The sequence below is a fragment of the Sphaerodactylus townsendi genome, linkage group LG03 (assembly GCF_021028975.2).
Source record: "Sphaerodactylus townsendi isolate TG3544 linkage group LG03, MPM_Stown_v2.3, whole genome shotgun sequence".
In the NCBI taxonomy this organism is placed as follows: domain Eukaryota; kingdom Metazoa; phylum Chordata; class Lepidosauria; order Squamata; family Sphaerodactylidae; genus Sphaerodactylus; species Sphaerodactylus townsendi.
In genome coordinates, this window is record NC_059427.1 from 165,675,008 (window position 1) to 165,695,470 (window position 20,463).

The 20,463-nt window shown below is 47.4% G+C and overlaps 1 protein-coding gene across 2 annotated transcripts in view; it reads left to right on the forward strand.

Moving 5' to 3' along the window:
* DGKE (diacylglycerol kinase epsilon) overlaps positions 1-13,245 on the forward strand; it is a 51,312-nt gene extending 38,067 nt beyond the window's left edge. For both annotated transcript variants that reach the window (XM_048492284.1, XM_048492286.1), the window contains exons 11-13: positions 5,063-5,190; positions 7,391-7,502; positions 11,784-13,245. In XM_048492284.1, the coding sequence (XP_048348241.1) occupies positions 5,063-5,190; positions 7,391-7,502; positions 11,784-11,975 (432 nt within the window). In that variant the 3' untranslated portion in view covers positions 11,976-13,245. The remainder of the gene's footprint in view (positions 1-5,062; positions 5,191-7,390; positions 7,503-11,783) is intronic.
* The last annotated feature ends 7,218 nt before the right edge of the window (positions 13,246-20,463 follow it).

Here is a 20,463-nt window from a genome sequence, read left to right on the forward strand (position 1 = left end):
GAGGAGAAGTCCATTTATGGCTACCAATCTTGATCCTCTTTGATCTGAGCTTGAAAATGCCTTATCAGACCAGGTGCTCGGGAGCAACAGCCGCAGAAGGCCATTGCTTTCACACCCTGCCTGTGAGCTCCCAATGGCACCTGGTGGGCCACTGCGAGTAGCAGAGAGCTGGACTAGATGGACTCTGGTCTGATCCAGCAGGCTAGTTCTTATGTTCTTAAGGGGCCGGCGGGGGCTGTGGGAACCATTGGCTGGAGCCTCCCTGGATGATGTGGCTCTTGGGCGTCGCGTAGGTGGAGGTGGTAACCACATCTCAAGGCAGGGAGCATTCCGCGTGGCCAGTCATATCTTGCTCATGGCGGCAGCGCCTCCACCAACAGGGCCCACTGTGTGCCAAAAGGACCAGCGGCGAGGGCGACACTGCTTGCCTCAGCTTGGCTGGCCTGGCCTGGCCTGGCCTGGCCTGTGGGGAAGGTGGGGGCGGGTGACCAAAATGTGCCCCCCACGTGACACAGGTGAATGGTGAGGGAGAATACCCGCTCCCACGGTACACCTCTGCATACAATCACTGTAGGAAGAAAAGGCCTCGCATTTTACATCTTGCAAATAATCAAGCACTAAGGGATGGAATGTCCGATGACGAACCCTCCACCAATAAGGAAGCAGGACTGAGTCCTGCTCCCTTATTGGTGGAGGGTTCGTCGTCAGATATTTCATCCCTGCCCCAGAGCAGAGGCACCTTGCCGCTTCTGCTCCAGGGCTCCCAAAGCCCCCTCACCCCCACCCCCAGCAAGCCCTCCTGTCCTCTCCCGCCTCCTCCCCCCGCTCTATCTAGGCCCGCTGTATTTCATACCCTGCAGCGGGCTTTACTGCTTAGTAGCATGCTAATTGTCTATTGCAGGGAGTAAACTTTTAAAAATGTAATTCACTAAGTTTTATTTATTTATTTATTTATTAAATTTATAGGCCACCTCATCCCCGAAGGGCTCGTTTTGTCGTAATAAAAGATAATATAGTCCCCTGCTTGTTGATGGGCAGAGGTCCAAAGACCATGCTGGCAGAGTTTAAGTATCTCTCCACCGTATTTTCCTTAAAGAAATAAAAGCTCCCTAGCTACTGCTCAGGATCTTTAGATCAAAGGAGCTCAAGAAGAAAGAAAAGGAAAGAAAAAATGCAATCCTGTAGAGAGGGGGAAGGGGACCCGTCATCTGGTTGTTATGGAATATTTTCTGCCCAAAAATACTCACGAACAAGGCGGTCAGCAGTAAGCAGTTTATTGAAGACCCGAATGCAAGCGTGGAGAGAGGGCACCTTGGTGGGTGCGGCTGTCTACAGTCTGTGGCGCAGCACAGCTCAATATTAAGGCTCCTACTATGTCCCCGCGGCCCCCTCCTTCGGTCACAGGGCTCACAATCTACCAATCTGCTTCTAACACATCTCCCTAGATACATTGGGGACTTTCCATATGCAGATCTTAGCTAAGCGAGCACAGAATACTTTTATTAGGAAATCAGCTAATTCTATATGTGGCACAAACATGCGTCAATATCCTGTGTTTCTGGCTACCACAGGCCTAGTTCCCTGTTCTTTCCTCCCTTTAGTTCCTCTTTTCTCTCTGTCTCATTTTCCGTAGTGTGACCTTCACACTCAAGAAATACATTTTTCCATATCATGGTCATGGCCCACCCATCCTGTGGGGAGGGGGAGGCGGGGAATGGGAGTGGATGAGGGGAGGGAGGGAGAGGTGGTACAGTCCATTCTGCTGCAGGTATAGACCTGACCTAAGAATTTTTTGATTGGAAGTGCACTCGGAGGACAAACTACTGTGCTGGGCACATGGGAATCGCCAGTGATGGCGAACCTTTTCGAGACCGAGTGCCCAAATTGCAATCCAAAACCCACTTATTTATCGCAAAGTGACAACCCGGCAATTTAACCTGAATGCTGAGGTTTTAGTTTAGAATAAATGGTTGGCTCCGAGGCGCACATTACTCGGGAGCAAGCTTGGTGGTAGTCGGTGGCTTTGCTTTGAATCAACCGTGCAACTCTTCCAATGGGCGAATCACGACCCTAGGAGGGTTTACTCAGAAGCAAGCCCCATTGCCAGCAACCGAGCTTACTCCCAGGTAAAGGATCGTGCTTTAGTTCTTTGCCTGAAAATCAGTGGGGTTTAACAGCGCTTAACAGGGTTACCTACACTGCTTCCACAAAACTAGGTCTGAAGTTTAATGCTTATAATCGAGCCCAGCAGCCCAGGACAGCCTAGATGGGGGGAGGGGGGCGACTCTGTTTGCGCGTGCCCACAGAGAGGGCTCTGAGTGCCACCTCTGGCACCCGTGCCATAGGTTCGCCACCACTGCCCTAACCTGTGCCCCCATATTAGAATTTGAATTGACACATTAATTTTAAACTTAACTGAAAAGGATGACAAAAACTGCTATTTGTGGAGCAAATGTGGAACAACTACCTCGCCGAACACTGCGCAGAGGCCTTCTGAGCTCGAACGTTCACAAAGCAGAGAGGGAGAGCCTGTGAAGAGGCACTGCAGAGGCATGCTTGCCAAAACGACAGCGCCAGGGAAACGCAGGCTTTTCTCAAACTTAAATAGCAAAGGAAACCCACACTGCCACTTGCTATAGCATTGAATTAATTTCACAACTTTTGACTCGTGTTTGTCTTACACCAGCCATTCTCAACCAGGGTTCCGTGGTACCCTGGGGTGCCGTGAGCATGTCCCAGGGGTACCGCGGCAACACTACCGCCCCTCCCCCCTCATCTTTGTGGTGTCTCCCACCAGCCCCAGCAAGGACATGGAGCTGGCCCATGGGGCAGGGCCTGCCACAAGGTCAGCAGCCACACTCCCCCCCCCCCGTGCTTCCCTTCACCCTGGGAGGGGAAGGTGGGGGGTGGCGGCAGGGGTACCATGAGATACGAAGAGTGAGGTCAAGGGTACTCTGACCTCGAAAAGGTTGGGAAACACTGTCTTACACTATTGCAACCCAACTTACACTTGGCACACTGGCAGGCTCTCAATAAAGCTTATTCAAAATATCCAATATTACTCACTACGGATCTCCCGCTTGTTAGATCAACAGTTGAATGGTAGAGCTGGACATTATAAGCACAGTTTTGAGATTGATTCCTTAAATGATTAGTTGTTATGTATGATAGTCATGTTTGTAAATATGTTATAATAACGTGCAGCACTGGGTTTCTGTTGAACAATTACGAAATATGAAAAGCTGAATTGAATAAGCTTTATTGAGAGCCTGCCAGTGTGCCACACGTAAGTTGGGTTGCATTGATTAAACGTGGTACACACACCAAGTATTTGATGTCTTACACCAGTGATGGCGAACCTATGGCACGGGTGCTACAGGTGGCACTCAGAGCCCTCTCTGTGGGCACGCGCAAACAGAGTCGTCCCCGTCCCACATCTAGGCTGGCCTGGGCTGCTGGGCTCAATTATTAGCATTAAACCTAAGACCTAGTTTTGGGGAAGCAGTGTAGGTAACCCTGTTAAGCGCTGCTAAACCCCACTGATTTTCATGCAAAGAACTAAAGCGCGATCCTTTACTTGGGAGTAAGCTCGGTTGCTGGCAATGGGGCTTGCTTCTGAGTAAACCCTCCTAGGGTCGTGATTAACCTGTTCAAAGAGTTGCACAGTTGGGTGCTGTGTGGTTTCCGGGCTGTATGGCCGTGTTCTAGCAGCATTCTCTCCTGACGTTTTGCCTGCATCTGTGGCTGTGGCTGAGGATCTGATGTTGGGAAAGCAAGTGGAGTATATATCTGTTGGAGTGTCCAGGATGGGTGGGGAAACCTTGTCTGTGAGTAACAAAGGCGGCAACCAGGTCAATAGTTGAGGGCATCTGAATAGAAGTATGAGTAACAATGAGGACTATAGCCTGGGAGTAACCCTGTAGATAGCAAGGTCACTGGTGGGAGCATCTGAATAGAAGTATCCTGGCCTTTGTTTCTTTTGTCTATGGTCATCCTGTGTTTGTGTGGAGCTGGTTTGACACAGTCTTGACCCTAGTATTTTTCAACACTGGCAGCCAAGTTCTGTTCATTTTCATAGTTTCTTCCTTCCTGTTAAAATTGTCCATGTGCTTATGGATTTCAATTGCTTCTCTGTGTAGTCTGACGTAGTGGCTTTCAGAGTGGTCCAGAATTTCTGTTTTTTCAAATAATATTCTATGTCCAGGTTGGTTTATCATGTGTTCTGCTATTGCTGATTTTTCTGGCTGAAACCTAAGACCTATCAGCAATAGCAGAACACATGATAATCTACAGGGTTACTCCCAGGCTATAGTCCTCATTGTTACTCATACTTCTATTCAGATGCCCTCAACTATTGACCTGGTTGCCGCCTTTGTTACTCACAGACAAGGTTTCCCCACCCACCCTGGACACTCCAACAGATATATACTCCACTTGCTTTCCCAACATCAGATCCTCTGAAGAATGCCAGCCACAGATGCAGGCGAAACGTCAGGAGAGAATGCTGCTAGAACACGGCCATACAGCCCGGAAACCACACAGCACCCAAGTGATTCCGGCCGTGAAAGCCTTCGACAATACAGTTGCACAGTTGCTTCAAAGCAAAGCCACCACCTACCACCAAGCTTACTCTGGAGTAACGCACGACTCAGAGCCAACCGTTTTTTCTAAACTAAAACCTCAGTATTCAGGTTAAATTGCCATGTTGGCACTTTGCAATAAATAAGTGGGTTTTGGGTTGCAATTTGGGCACTCGGTCTCGAAAAGGTTCGCCATCACTGTCTTACACTATTGACATAAATGTACCTTTTTCCTCCATATATATAGTTTCTGTATTTATTTATTTATTGCCTGCCTGCCTGCCTGCCTGCCCCAAATGTTCTGGAACCTACCCTCGGGGGTATCCGTACCCCAGGCTGGGAACCACTGCTCTGCTGTAAGCAAAATTGCAGTTCTTGTTCGTTGGCCCGGGGAGGCAGGGTTCTGACCTTCCTAAAGGGCTAGCGTGAAACCAGTTCATCATCACCAAGTTGCACTAACCCTTTGCTGTATGTTTTTAAAGCTAGAGTTGGATGGAGAGAGAATCGATCTGCCTAATTTGGAAGGGATCATTGTGCTGAATATTGGCTATTGGGGCGGTGGCTGTAGACTCTGGGAAGGAATGGGAGACGAGCCATATCCTCTTGCAAGGTAAGGATGCTCTCTTGTTGTACCTGACTCCTTTTTACGTAGTCCTTCCATCCAAGGAGTTGGTTCCTACGTAAGTGTGGCGTCTCCCCTGGCTGCCCGTCCCCCTCAGGCGAGTGTGCCGTCCCACCTTTCTGACCTGGGGGTTGTCCTCCCCAGATGATGTTCTAAACAGTCTCGCCCACAGGGCGCCTAGATTTGGACGTGCCCTGGCACCCTTCCCCAAACCCTGTCTTCTCCCTGCGCCCAGTTGCTTCACTGAGCGGGGGCCTGTCCGCCTCCTAGGCTCTCCACCACTCCCCCTTCCCTGTTGTACCCTCACAGGGATAGGGCTCTACACAGGTTCCCCAGCGTGTTTCACAGCACAGCTGGTCTGCAGGACCCTTCCTCTCCCTGCCCTCTTTGCACCAGCACTCTCCTTTCCCTGCCTCTTTCCAGCTCTCCCTTCCACCCTCTTCTCCCAGCCAACGCCCCATTCCTTCCTTTCCCACCCCCTTATATCCTTTTCCCCCTCTCATTTCCCTGCCACGTCCCAGCTGTCGTCCCCCTTGATCCCTTCCATTGTTCTGAGCTGGGGCTGGGCGAGCCTGACCAGGCTCAGAGCCCCGCCCCTTCACTCCCCCGGCATTGCGCGTCCGTGCCAGTGGATCAGCTGGTTGACTGGTCGGAGGATCAACAGGCCGGTGAATCAGCAGCCCGTCCAGATCTCAAGGTGGTTAGTCGCTTTGGCAGGGAGGCTGCATCTCGCCAGGGTGGAGAGGCGGCAGATCGATGAGGCCGCTCACCCCGGCCAGCTGGTGCAGCGCCGCCTCCTCTCTGGAAGCGGCTGTTGTCGCGGCCTCCTTCGGCTCCGTGACAGGTCCAGGCGCTGCGCTGGGGCTCGCGCCCGGACAGTAAGGATGGCAGAACTGGTTTGCAAAAAGCCGAAGCAGCCGTAGATGTAAATGCCGGGGGGGGGGGGGGGGGGGTGTAGTTATTTATTTAATTTGTATGCCACTCTTCCCCTTACAGGCTCATCACTTTACGGCTGTCAACACATTACAAACAATAAAAACATAAGTTATATTACAGTTTTAAACACTCAAACTAAAACATCTCATAGGCATACATTTCAAAAGCCAGAGATTTAAAAAAAAAACAACAGAAAAAGGTTGGGGGTAGGGGAAAGGCTGCCTGAATTGTGCGCCTAGTGGAACGGCTCTGTCATACAGGCCCTGCAGAACTGCATCAAATCCCACAGGTCTTTACCAGGTTGGACTTGTCATGCCCCCAGAGAAGCTCCTACTATTTTCTTCAAGTCTCAGTTGTCCCTTTAGTTACAATGGGTTTAGTTCTCTTGTATAGTGTTCTAAGGGAGGGAATTTTAGTTAGACCCTGTCCCTTTAAGAAGCCCCTTAGAGGCAACAACCTGACAGTCTCTTTTTTATTGCCCAGTAGTGCTTCAGTTCAGCAGTTATAGTCTAAGGTGCCAGTGCAGTTGGAAGGCTGTAATATCTGTTACATCTAAGGTGTATAAGGTATAGAGCTGTGGTGGCGAACCTTTGGCACTCCAGATGTTATGGACTACAATTCCCATCAGCCCCTGCCACCATGGCCAGTTGGCTATGCTGGCAAGGGCTATCATAGGAAATTAGTGAATGATCCACTCTTTAACTTATCTAAGGATAAGGATTCGCCACCATTCTCAGATAAAACATCAAGGATTAAGGTGTGACAGAACGCAAGATTCGGATAGAGGACACTGAAGGAACCAAGAGGAAGCACAGATCAAGTGGACTTTCTTGGAAGAACTCAAGAAAGGATCAAGGTCTCAAGCTTCAAGCTGTTACAGTCAAGCGAGCACTTTGTTTTAGTCAGACCCTGGGAGGAGTTAGGGTCTGAATCCTTCTATGCAATTAAACCTCTCTTTTTTTAAACTGTTACACCTTTGCCTGCGTCTCCCACTCTATTCTGGCTGAGTACAGGGCATCTAGAATATTTTACTTGGAGAACAGGGCTCATGGAAGCCAGTTGGATATCTTTTGAGCCAGGGACCACTAGCAGATTGCTATTTTATCATATTATCATATTTATAAATAGAGAGAAAGACAGAGACGTACATACAGTATTGACTGCCAGGTTCCTACGTTGAATAATTCGTACCCAAGTTAACTTTATTTCTAGTTAACAAACATCTCTGCTTCTCTCCCTCTCTTGTTCTTAGGCACGACGATGGCTTGTTGGAAGTTGTTGGCGTCAACGGCTCTTTTCACTGTGCTCAGATTCAAGTGAAGTTAGCCAATCCTGTCCGGCTTGGTCAGGCCCATACAGTGAGGGTAGGTGATATGTCAAGGCATACCCACGCAACCTCTTCTCAGCCTCTTATCTCCATTTCTCCATTTCTGTCCTTGCAACAACCTCTGTGGGGTAAATTAAGCTTAGACTGTGTGACCAACCCAAGGTCACCCATCAGAGTCCCATGGCAGGATGGAGATTCGAACCAGGATCTCCCAGGTCTTTATCCAACATTTTACCTACTACTTTGCAATGGTTCTCAGCCTGTATTGTTCAGGGCTTTCGAGCTAGGCTTCTCAGTGGCACTGGAAAATACCAGGTGCCTTGGCTGGCATTCCTTGCATCCCTAAAACATATCCTCAGAGGCAACCATGCAGAGTATGTGTATGTCTTAGCCCAGTGGTGGCGAACCTATGGCACGGGTGCCAGAGGTGGCACTCAGAGCCCTCTCTGTGGGCACGTGCAAACAGAGTTGCCCCCAATCCCCCAAATACATCTAGGCTGGCCTGAGCCGCTGAGCTCGATTATTAGCATTATACCCAAGACCTAGTTTTGGGGAAGCAGTGTAGGTAACCCTGATAAGCGCTGTTAAACCCCACTGATTTTCATGCGAAGAACTAAAGTGTGATCCTTTACCTGGGAGCAAGCTCAGTTGCTGGCAATGGGGCTTGCTTCTGAATAAACCCTCCTAGGGTCGTGATTCACCCGTTGGAAGAGTTGCACTGTTGCTTCAAAGCAGAGCCACAGACTACCACGAAGCTTACTCCCGAGTAACACACACCTCGGAGCCAGCTGTTTTTTTCTAAACTAAAACCTCAGTATTCAGGTTAAATTGCCGTGTCGGCACTTTGCGATAAACAAGTGTGTTTTGGGTTGCAATTTGGGCACTCGGTCTTGAAAAGGTTCGCCATCACTGTCTTAGCCACTGTGGTTAAGAGCAGGTGGACTCTGATCTGGAGAACCAAGTTTGATTCTCCACTTCACCACATGAGCAGCAGACTCTTATCTGGTGAGCGAGGTTTGTTTCTCTGCTCCTACACATGAAGCCTGCTGGGTGACCTCAGGCCAGTCACAGTTCTCTCAGAACCCCACCTATCTCACAAAGTGTCTGTTGTGGGGAGAGGAAAGGAAGGAGTTTGTAAACCACTGAGACTCTTCGTCGTTGAGAAAAACAGGGCATAAATCCAAACTCCACTTCTTCGTATTGTGCAGTTCATTCTAGGATGTGGACATGTGGGGCAAAGCAGAGAAGGAAAACCAGCTTAGGGCCCGCGGTGCTGAATAACTGCGTGGTGTCATTTAAGTAAACCCAGGCCCATAAACCAGGGGGCATTGGAGTTAAAGACATATAAATACACGGACCACTGAGACTAGAAGCGTGATCCTTTATCTGGGTTTGTTGCTCCTTCCTGCTTTCTCCGGCTCACGTAACAGCAGCTTTTCCTGCTCTTCTGGCTTTGCTTTGTGTGTGTGCGTATTTAAATGCTACAGATCTAATGCTGGAGCAAGAGACTTCTTCTATAGAGCTTCTTTTGAATATCATGTTGGAATAACTACTCCTGGTATTGGAGTTTATTCCTTTCTTATTTAGCAGAGTGCATGGTAGGCTGAAAGCACAGCAGAAGCCTTACCTTGTGTGCGTGCGCGTGAAGGATCCCATGTGCGTACAAGCTTACACAAAAGAAAGTCGGAGCCAGTTGTCATTTCTATTCTAATAAAAAGAGTATTTATTAGTGAACTCCATTCTGGATAGAAAGGTAGGTAGGTAGGTTCACTAATCTATCCTAATCTAGCAGGATGGTGACCGATGCACGGAGCACCCATCCACCCTCTAGGCATGGTGAAAGTAAGATGGATAGGTCTCGAGAAGAAGCCAGAAGGAAGGAAGTCCCTAAGAGTATCAGTCTAACATCAAAGGGATAGAACCAGCATGATAGAGTTAAGGTGACAATTCCTAGGTCCCTATCTAGTCACTGGCTATCTAGTGAAACCCCATCTGTAGGCTGAGGCAGGAAACAGCGTAAGGTCCTTCTCTTCCAACATATCAAACACCAGGTGAAAAAAGATTGGGGGGAGCCTGCCTTCTCCCCCCCCCCCCCCCCGGCCACTTTCTTTTTTCCTGGCATCTGATAATTCAATGGACCAGTCCCTTGCTCCAGCATTAAACCTGCAGGGTTTAAAACACACACGTATATACATGAAACAAAGCCCTTCTGATTGTTCAGAAGACTCTGCTGCTCCCCTATTACGTGATTTAGTTTGATTCTACTGGGTGGAGCTCTAGGTTTCAGTTTCTGGTTCTTGTAGCGAATGCTGATGGTTGCAACAGGTGCCTTCTTTAGAAATAAAAGCTTTACTTTGTACCAACTTGTCTCTGCTGAATACACCTCAGAACTGAGTGAGTACTCTGGCCCCAATCTCTTGTGTAAACAAAAAACAAAGAAATGGGAAAATCCCACTGCAAAGCAAACAGCCTCAAGACTGATATGAAGTGCACATAAGCCCAAAGCAGACATAGCAGGAAACATGAATCGCTTGATGTAACCTGTTGCTTTGACAGAAGGGAGTCTCTTTCTACCACCATGACAAGCACTTCCCAGTTCCACTCTTGATCTGCACCACTGCAGCTCTCCCTGTAGGCGCAGCATTTGTGTCGCTTTGCTGGTGACCTTCTACCGCTGTGCCATAGAGTGTCCTGACACACTGCATCTGTGCATGGTTTGCCAGTTGCACAGTGGCAGGTAGGAAGGCGCGCCATAGGGCGATAACTGCTGCCCAGAGAATAATTGGATGCCCCCCCCCCTCTTTGGAAGAACTCTATAATTCCTGCTGCTTAAAGAAAGTTCAGAATATTCTGAAAGACCCATCTCACCCTGCATGCTCTTTTTTTGAAATATTACCATCTGGCAGACGATATAGGATCATAAAAGCAAGGACAACTAGGCTCAGAGACAGCTTCTATTCCAGAGCTGTGGCTATGCTGAACTCTGTGGTGTCGCGTTGACGTGGCTGTAGCTGTGTAGGGATGGTTGGAAGGGGGATTGTGGAAGATGGGGTGTGAGGACTGCAGAAATGTGCATTGGGGGATGTTTGTATTTTCGTTGTGCGTGCACAATGACATTAAAGTTTATCTTGTTATCTTCATTAATCAAACTGCATCATCATCATCATCATCATCATCATCATCATTATTATTAATTTGATTTATTAGACCGCCCTACCCCCGAAGGGCTCAGGGAGGTTTACAGGCAACCAAATGCAACTAAAACAATAGAATAATCCCAATTAAAACAATACAATAAAACACTAGCAGTAAAACCTTTCCATAATAAATAAGTAAATTAAATTAGGTAGATGATGTCTGGTAAAACCCCGGGAGGGGACTATCAGATTTTCAAATAAGCCAATGACATATAGGGCAACAGACTTCTTGTACTTGCTCGTTCTCTTTTTCTTTGTGGAAAATTTTATTTATTCTGCACATATAGGCAACACATACAGAAGGAGAAAAAGAAAAAGCCCAGATTTGATCTTCCTTCCCCCCATAATAGTAATAATAGTAGTAGTAGTAATAAAAGGAAAAATACACACATGCACACGCACAGAGACATATGTGTGTACATATGTGTGTGATGGTGACTTCCAGCTACCTCATTATGGATCCAAAAGCAAATCTAGTTTCGTGCTTATGGTTAATCTCTGTTGTTGTTTTTTCACTTTTGGTCCTTTTTACAAAATTACTTTAGTCTGCTGTTTTCATTTAAATGTCAAATCCTGCCATTATTTCTCTATTTGTATATGTTTTCCATGGGTAGTCCTCAAAGGGTTTCCAGTCCTTAAAGAAATTGTCCGTGTTTTTGTCTCTCATAAATGCCATCAGCCTTGCCATCTTTGCATATTCTGTTTTGTCTTGTTGGAATTTTATTCTCCCTCCAGTTGTATCCATATAAAATCCTTGCTGCAGTTGTCATGTACATAAAAAGTGTTCTATGTTGATCAGGAATACTCTCCCCCATCAGCCCCAACAAAAATGCCTCTGGTTTTTTCTCAATTGTATTTTCATAATCTTTTGCTTTTCCTTCAAAATCACATCCCCAAACAATTTGGCCTCTTTACTTGTACACCATGTATGAAAAAAAAGAACCATCATATTGTTGACATTTCCAGCATTTGTTTGATAATCGTTGTTTGCTCCTTCTTAGGAATGGATCTGCGAAAGGTGTTCTTGTACAAGAATAATGCCGCCGTCAGGCTTAATGTGCATTTCCCATTCCCATGACTCTAAAGATTTAATTTTCTTTTTAACGTCTTTCCAATTCCAGTTGATCCTGAAGAATTCGAAGATGCCGATGCAGGTGGACGGAGAACCTTGGGCACAAGGGCCGTGCACTGTCACCATAACTCACAAGACCCACGCACTGATGCTGTCTCACTCAGGGGAACAGACGGATGACGACGTGTCCAGCGTATCTGAACAGGAACTGGCCAAGGATCAGACGGATGAAGACATTTAGGCCCGGGCCAGGTTTTGACACAACCGCTAGCAAATTCGGCTTGGCTCTTGCCGAAAAGCTTTAGTGCTAACTCTTTCCGTCTCACATGAGCCTTTTAATGCCGTACCATCGCTACGTTTATAAATAGCCTAGGAGTGACAAAAGCCATGCTTCCAGCAATTAAAACCAGCCTGTTCTGGGCTTCAATTAAGCCTGCTGTAGGCTTAGATTCAGCAAGCACTTTTGCTTTGGTGTATAATATTAAGTGTGGAGGGGGAGGAAGCAATCCCTTCGTAGTAACTTATATCCGGCGCTCTGCGGGTTAAATGCCTCGTCAGGCGTTCAGAGCTTCTGGCACTTAGTTCTGGGTGAGCTGCCATTATTTTTTTGCAATTGCCTCAATTGAATTTTGAGGAACATGTTACAATATCATGCTATCATTAGCGGGCCACGTGTTCCTGGGGCGGACATGACTCTGCATGATCTCCGAACGTGAATAGGAGATTGGAAACACCTCCCAGTACTCTTTTCTTATCTTCATCCCCTTTTTGATGGTCAGAGCATTATGTTTACACTGGTACTAACATGGTTAACTCTGAATATCAAAGACGGGGTGGGGGTCGTATGCCATCTGTAGTAGAGTCTCCAGTTGTCCGTCAAGTGTTACTAAATCTTAGTCAACTAAAAACAATGGCATATCACAGCGGTTTTATACATTGACCTCCTAATCGCGGACACAGGAAAGTCTAGATCCATAAGGTGGATTTCTCACAAGTCAAGATCTACTCATTGGCATTACTGTACTCACAGCAGGTGGGGGTGTTGATCTTGCCTCCTGATTGGCTGATGAGAAGTTAAGAATAATAAGCTTGGGGAGTTTGATTGTGGTCAGCTGTTACAACTGTGGGAGTCCATAGTTGTGGATGTTGCAAGCAGATCTACCGGAGGTAGCATGCGCACAGTATGTTGATTACTTCCGTAGCGATTGCTGTATTGTTTCTTGAAAATGCCTGCTGACAACAGACCTGGCAGTTGGGAATGTATATCTCGAGGAACTGAACAATTTGTCTGGCACTGATTTTGTCCAGATATCTTGATAGAAGATCTCCAATCAGCAAATGGCAGCATGTTATCAGAGATCTATATGAATTAGAATGGTAAAGGAAGGAGCTGTGTGCACAAATCCTTACCGAAATGAGCAGGGGTCAGGCAAGGATCGCGTTCCTGTCTTGTTTCCTGTGGGGCTTGCGTAGGGGAGCATTCCTCCCACAATAAAGCCTTAGTCTTAACACTGAATTATTCATGTCACTTTAGGAAAGAGTCCTCTGTCTATCTGCCTGTCTGGAAGAGAGTATGTAGTAATGCATGTAATCTACATGGACATAGTGTTTCTGCATTCTAAAACAATACTTTTATGTAGTTTCAGAGAAGGCTGTTTAACTCATTTGAGTGAAGGGAAAGGCCTGTCAGATACTGTCAGTTTAGGCCAGTATCAATATTGATTATATAATTTAATAGTCTTGCATCGGTACCCAGGTCCTAGTCATGAAAAGCTTGGGGTTTTTTAGTTTCACGCAGCATATTTAAAAGTAGTGACTAATCAAGTAATGTTTGTCTGAAGCCAGTGCCCACCCACCCCTTCCCGCTACCCTGAAATCACTTCCCATTTAGATTTTGACTACTTCTGGAGAAGGCTGTGAGCCGCTACAGTAGCACATTTAAAATTGAATTGGTCTTTAGGCAGCATATGTTGAATATTGTTGAAATCATCGGGCGTATAGGTAGAGCAGGAGCAAGCACGCTGGCCCCACCCATGCACAGCTGTTGTAACATGCATAGACTTTATTCCTGTGACTGGAAGCATTAGAAAAAGTGGCATTCATGATACCAAGGAGGGAGCCCTGTGTGCGTATTCTGTTTGCGCGTAAATATTGGATTGACTCCATAAAGGAAGCCGTAGCCCTCAGTCAGCAAGGCCTGAGCAAAGCTAGTAACGATAGGATGTTGAACATTCATTCATACGGTCTCCGTGAGTTGGAGGCAACTTGATGACACTTCACACACACACACACACAAGCACAAGCACACAAAAGCACACACACATAGACATTTGGTTTTGCCAAACTTGTGCAGAGATTTCTGATTGAGTGGCTTCCCATATAGCTTTCTCTGAACTTGCGAAGGAGACAGGTCAAACAACAGATAAACTCTGTAGGACACTCCTATCATCCAGTTAACACCCTTGCTGATGCAGGGAATCTGTGTGTGGTGGGACAAGATATGGCATATGCAACCATGTAATAGAGTATACACATGTATCATCTTTCTGTGTGCGTGATCTACATGCAGACTCTTTTGCAAGGAGAAAATAGATCTACACAGATGTTGTATTGGCAAGGGCTTTCACAGCTGGAATCAACTGTGGGGTTTCCGGGCTGCGTGGCTGTGGTCTGATGCCGTTTGCTCCTAACGTTTCACCAGCATCTACGGCTGTCTGCGCCACAGAGAGAAATATATCTCACTGTGACATGCCTCTGAAGTTGCCTGCCATAGTGTGCTGCTGGCAGGCATCTGCTATGGCCGTGGTGGCGAACCTTTGGCACTCCAGATGTTATGGACTACAATTCCCATCAGCCCCTGCCAGCATGGCCAATTGGCCATGCTGGTGGGAACTGATAAGAATTGATAAGTCCATAATCCATCTGGAAGTGCCATAAGGTCTCCTATGGCGCATATATAATGTCGATTCCAGGGCAGGCAGAGGCCTGGTCAAGCAGGTCCCAAGTCAGGTAGTCCAGGAGTGAAAACAGGCAGTCTAGAAAATGAGGTTCAGAGGAACTTAACAGGAAGTGGAAAACACTGCCATTTCTACTGCTACTACAATTGATTCCCATACATTAACACCTGTGTTGAACAAAACCATTTACAGTGGAACCTCTGTTTTCGCCGGTAATCCGTCCGGTGAATCTCAGCAAAAAGCGAAGCTATGCCGTTTGTGCATGCGCTACGCAAACGGCGTAGCAAATTTACGCAAAAAGTGTAAATTTATGCAAACGGCGTAGCAAATTTACGCAAAAAGCATAAAGTTACGCAAACAACGTATCCAAAAACGGTGGCGCCCTGCAAAAACCGAGGCAAATAAAGAGCCGGGGGTGACCGGCGAAAACCAAAGTCGACGATTACCCAGGTTCCACTGTACTTAGTGAGGTGAAAAAGTAATTAAGGTGCCTTAATAATCTAGCACAGTATAAACACAAAACCTTCCACCATACAAAAGTACACAACACATATATAAATTCAAACAATTCCCTTAGTAACAGTCTTGACTGTATTATAGGGAACTAAAGTGATGCTGTACTTCTGTCTGTACCTTCTATCTGTACTTCTTCCTCAGTAGATGTAAACAGTCCTCTGCGAATGGATAATTCAGTATCTCATTAACACAGCTTCCTTAACCATTCTTAAGGCACAGGTTTCAGGACATGATCAGGTGCATCATTCGCAAAGGATTGTTTACATCTACTGAGGAAGTAACCTATGAAAACGCTTTGCTATCGTGAACGTTATAGGTAGAATGGCCTTCTGCTGAACACTTCCATTCCAAAGAAGTACAGCATCACTTTAGTTCCCTATAATATAGTCAAGACTGTTACTAAGGGAATTGTTTGAATTTATATATGTGTTGTGTACTTTTGTATGGTGGAAGGTTTTGTGTTTACCTTATATACTAGCGTATAAGTCTACTTTTTCAGCACATTTTTTTGTGCTGAAAAAGCCCCCCTCAACTTATACACGAGTGAGGGTCCCACTTACTTCTTGTGTGGCATTCCCCCTCTCCCGTCTTCGCTCTCCTCTGCTGCCTTCTCTGCCTCCCCCCTTTCAGCCGCTTTCTCAGGCTCCTCTCAGGCTCCTTCAGGAGCAGCAATGGCATAGGAGGTTAAGAGCTCGTGTATCTAATCTGGAGGAACCGGGTTTGATTCCCAGCTCTGTCGCCTGAGCTGTGGAGGCTTATCTGGGGAATTCAGATTAGCCTGTACACTCCCACACATGCCAGCTGGGTGACCTTGGGCTAGTCACAGCTTCTCAGAGCTCTCTCAGCCCCCCCCTCACAGTCACAGGGGTGTTTGTTGTGAGGAGAGGGCAAAAGGAGTTATGTAAGCCTTTGAGGTCTCCCACCACCACAGGAGAGAAAGGGGGGATATAAATCCAAACTCTTATTCTTATTCTTATTCTCTGCTTCGCTCCCCTCTGCCTTCTTCTCTGCCTTCCCCCTTTCAGCCGCTTTCTCTGCCTCTGCCTTCTTCTCGACGGCAGCTGGCCTCTGGCTCTTGGCGGGTGACAGCCAGTCGACCTGGGTGAGCTGGACAAGCTGCAGGATGGAGAGGTCAGTGGCAGAGACCTTGGGATTGGTGAGATGGGGGGTCAGTGGCAGAGACCCCCAAATAGCGCTCAACCATATGTATTTTTGTTTTTGAAATTTACCAGTAGCTGCTGCATTTCCCACCCTAGACTTATACTCGAGTCAATAAGTTTTCCCAGTTTTTTGTGGTACAATTAGATGCCTCGACTTGTATTCGGGTCGACTTATACACGAGTATATACGGTATACTGTTCTAGATTATTAAGGCAACTTAATTACTTTTTCACCTCACTCAGTAAATGGTTTTGTTCAACACAGGTGTTGACGTACGGGTATCAATTGTAGTAGCAGTAGAACTGGCGGTGTTTTCCACATTTGTAATTGATATCTAGTATACTAGTCCTAATCATTATTGAACTTAGCAGGAAGCCCAATGTGTGGGGCTTCCCTGTGAAATACACTCATGGCACCCAAGCAGATCCAAGCCAAAGGCATGGTTTGTATAGGACAGGGGTAGGGAACCTGCGGCTCTCCAGATGTTCAGGAACTACAATTCCCATCAGCCTCTGTCAGCATGGCCAATTGGCCATGCTGGTAGAAGACTGATAAGGGAGTTCAGAGAACCACTGAGCCTATTATCGAGATGTCCCTTGCTAATGTGGCCAGGATCCTGCAAAGACTTAGTCCTCCTCTGATGTTGCCCCTTCTAGCTCACAGAGCCTTTTGCCATATTGAGCTGCAATGCAGGCACGTCTCCTTTTATCACTGAGCTGCTGTCTCTTCTTTTGTCTCCTTTGTGCAGCTGGCCTACTACTTTGGGGTGGTTGAAGGCTCTCTCAGCTGCACTCCATCTGGCTCAGCCTGGCTGGCATGGAAGGGCTTGGCTCTGTTAATTGCAACTCATCTCGAGGAGCCAGCTCCTGGTCTATGATGTTGCCTGGCTCTGTATCTGATTCCTCATTTCCCAGGGGCTGGCTCAGGACACAAAGATGCGGGTGAAACGTTGGGAGCAAAAACTACCATACAGTAGCCACATGACACAGAACACAGATAGTGTCCATTGCTTTGTATGTCAAAAACATTGCAAGCCCGAGTTTATGGCACACCCACATACAGGAAACTTACAAGCTGAGGTGTGATTCAGTCCTTGCTTGTGGTCCTGATTCATTCTGTACATTACTATTTGAAATCAGCGCTGCTGCAGGCTTGCAGGAGTAGGACCCTGGGATTTGTGTTGTGTGTTTTGAAGTACAGAATTCAAGCAGTCATTAGAAATTCCTCCCTCCCTCCTGCAGTTTCTCCTTTTTCCAAAAGGGGGTGCTCAGCGGCCAGTGTTAGTTCTTGCTGTAGTTTTAAACTAATTTTCCCACTCGGTAGCTAATATCTTCTGAGCAAATTAACTCCTAAACTTTTTTGGTTTGCATTTAATTAAAAAGTGCTATTCCATGGGCCAGAACAGGGAAAAAAAAATAGCTGTGTACAAAAGATCCAGGTTGAGATTTTGATAAAATGTCTGCTGCGACATCTGTGGTTGGCAAATGACTTTGATGTTTCTCTAAGAACTTGCTTACACTTTGCAGTCTCCACACGAAGAGGAGGAGTTTGGATTTATACCTGCCCTTCTGTCCTAGAAGGAGAATCAAAGCAATTTTTACACACTCCTTTCCTTTCTTCTCCCGACAACAGACACCTTTGTGAGGTAGTTCAGAGAGTTCTGAGAGAACTGTGACTTGCCCAAGATCACCCAGCAGGCTTCATGTGTAGGAGCAGAGAAACAAATGCAGATCACCGGATATGAATGTACCGCTTATGTGGAGGAGTGAGGAATCAAACTTGGTTCTCCAGATTAGAGTCCACCTGCTCTTAACCACTATACCTCTCTGGCTCACATGGAAGTCCTCTTGAAAGAACCTCCATATGGCAGTGATGGGGAACCTTTTTGAGACCGAGTGCCCAAATTGCAACCTAAAACCCACTTATTTATTGCAAAGTGCCAACGTGGCAATTTAACCTGAATAACCCCCCCCCCCCCCCCCCCTCAAGCATGGGCCCAGCCTGCTGTAGCCTCCAGCAAGTCCCGTGATGTGCCACTCTGTGCTTCTCCTAGCATCTCTGCTGCCTCGGAGGCAGCAGAGCCACCTGGAGCACAGGCACCAGGCCCGCCAGCTTTGAGTCCTCCCTGATGGCTGAGGGGTACATGCACATCAGAAGTGCAGTGGCCCAGGCCAGCCCTAGATGTGTGTGTGTGGGGGGGATCCTCCCCACATGGCCGAACTTTTCCTAGTGATGCGTGCCCACAGAAAGGGGCTCTGGAAGTACACCCACCTCCGGCACCACGATGCCATGGGTTCATACACCACTGCCATACTTATAATGGGTATCTGCATAGTGGTGTGACTTGTAACGTGCAGCTTCTAACACTATGGGGGCTTTCCAGCTTCAGCATCATGAGTGTTGTGGCAATTATAGTTGGTAGACTCTCACAACTGCTGATTTGAGGCAGTTAAGCACGAATCTGCATCTAAATGATGGTAATAGATTAGCCAGAATCTACCAAGGAGATCACTGGATCCCGGTGGTGGGCAGTCAAGTCCCAGCTTACTTATGGCAACCCCAAAGGTGTTTTCAAGGCAAGATATGCACAGAGGTGGTTTGCCTGCCTCTGCCTAGTGACTCTGGACTTCTCTAGAGGTCTCCCATCTAAGTGCTCACCAGGGTCCACCCTGCTTAGCTTCTCTAGTGGTCTCCTATCTAAGTGCTCACCAGGGTCCACCCTGCTTAGCTTCTCCAGTAGTCTCCCATCTAAGTGTTCACCAGGATCCACCCTGCTTAGCTTCTCTAGTGGTCTCCCATCTAAGTGCTCACCAGGGTCCACCCTGCTTAGCTTCTCTAGTGGTCTCCCATCTAGGGTGCTCACCAGGGTCCCACCTGCTTAGCTTCTCTAGTGGTCTCCCCATCCTAGAGTGCCTCTCACCAGGGTCCACCCTGCTTAGCTTCTCTAGTGGTCTCCCATCTAAGTGCTCACCAGGGTCCACCCTGCTTAGCTTCTCCAGTGGTATCCCATCTAAGTGTTCACCAGGGTCCACCCTGCTTAGCTTCTCTAGTGGTCTCCCATCTAAGTGCTCACCAGGGTCCACCCTGCTTAGCTTCTCTAGAGGTCTCCCATCTAAGTGCTCACCAGGGTCCACCCTGCTTAGCTTCTCTAGTGGTCTCCCATCTAAGTGCTCACCAGGGTCCACCCTGCTTAGCTTCTCCAGTGGTCTCCCATCTAAGTGCTCACCAGGGTCCACCCTGCTTAGCTTCTCTCTGAGTGGTCTCCCCATCCTAGGGTGCTCACCAGGGTCCCACCCTGCTTAGCTTCTATAGTGGTCTCCCCATCTAAGGTGCTCAGCCAGGGGTCCACCCTGCTTTGCTTCCTCCAAGGTCTGAGAGGTCCGGGCCAGCCGTAATGTCAGGGTCAGCTGTATCTTACCTGTGGTGGTATAATGTTGCAGGTAGGTACTCTGGGGCCAAACACTGCAAAAACCAAACCATGTGCACGAGCCCTTGGAATTCTGCATCCATACAATTTGTTTTTGCAAAAAAACCAACCAACAACCCACACACACAATACTAAACCACAATAATCACCACCCACAAGTATAATTCCCTCTCCTAGCCTTTCCTAACATATGAGGTTGCTATGAGATCTCCCTGAAATTCAGGGCACCTACAGAGCTGCCCTGTAAATAACAACTATCTCTGGGGCTGGAGTAACATCCCCTATTTCCCATGGCAGGCCAACTCACAAGCCTACCATCTGGGCAGTCCAGCTTCCTGTGTCTCTGATGACTTTCAGGTCACTGTGATGTTTTTGTCCACCTCTACCTACCCAAGATGCATCAAATACTGGGTTGGACCCAGCAGTCCACTGATGCAAGAACCGCAGCTCTTTTATGCCCTCCACTCCCACCCTATAGTTCCTTTTGATAAGGGGAAAAGTTGATTTCTAAATTGAGGAACCTTTGTGAGATCCAGTGCAGTGTTGTGGTCGACAGTGGCTGAATCTAACCTGGAGGTTTGTTTCCCCGCTCCTCCACATAAAGCCTGCTGGGTGGCCTTGGGCCAGTCTCAGTTCTCTCAGAACTCTCTCAGTCCATGACAGATGTC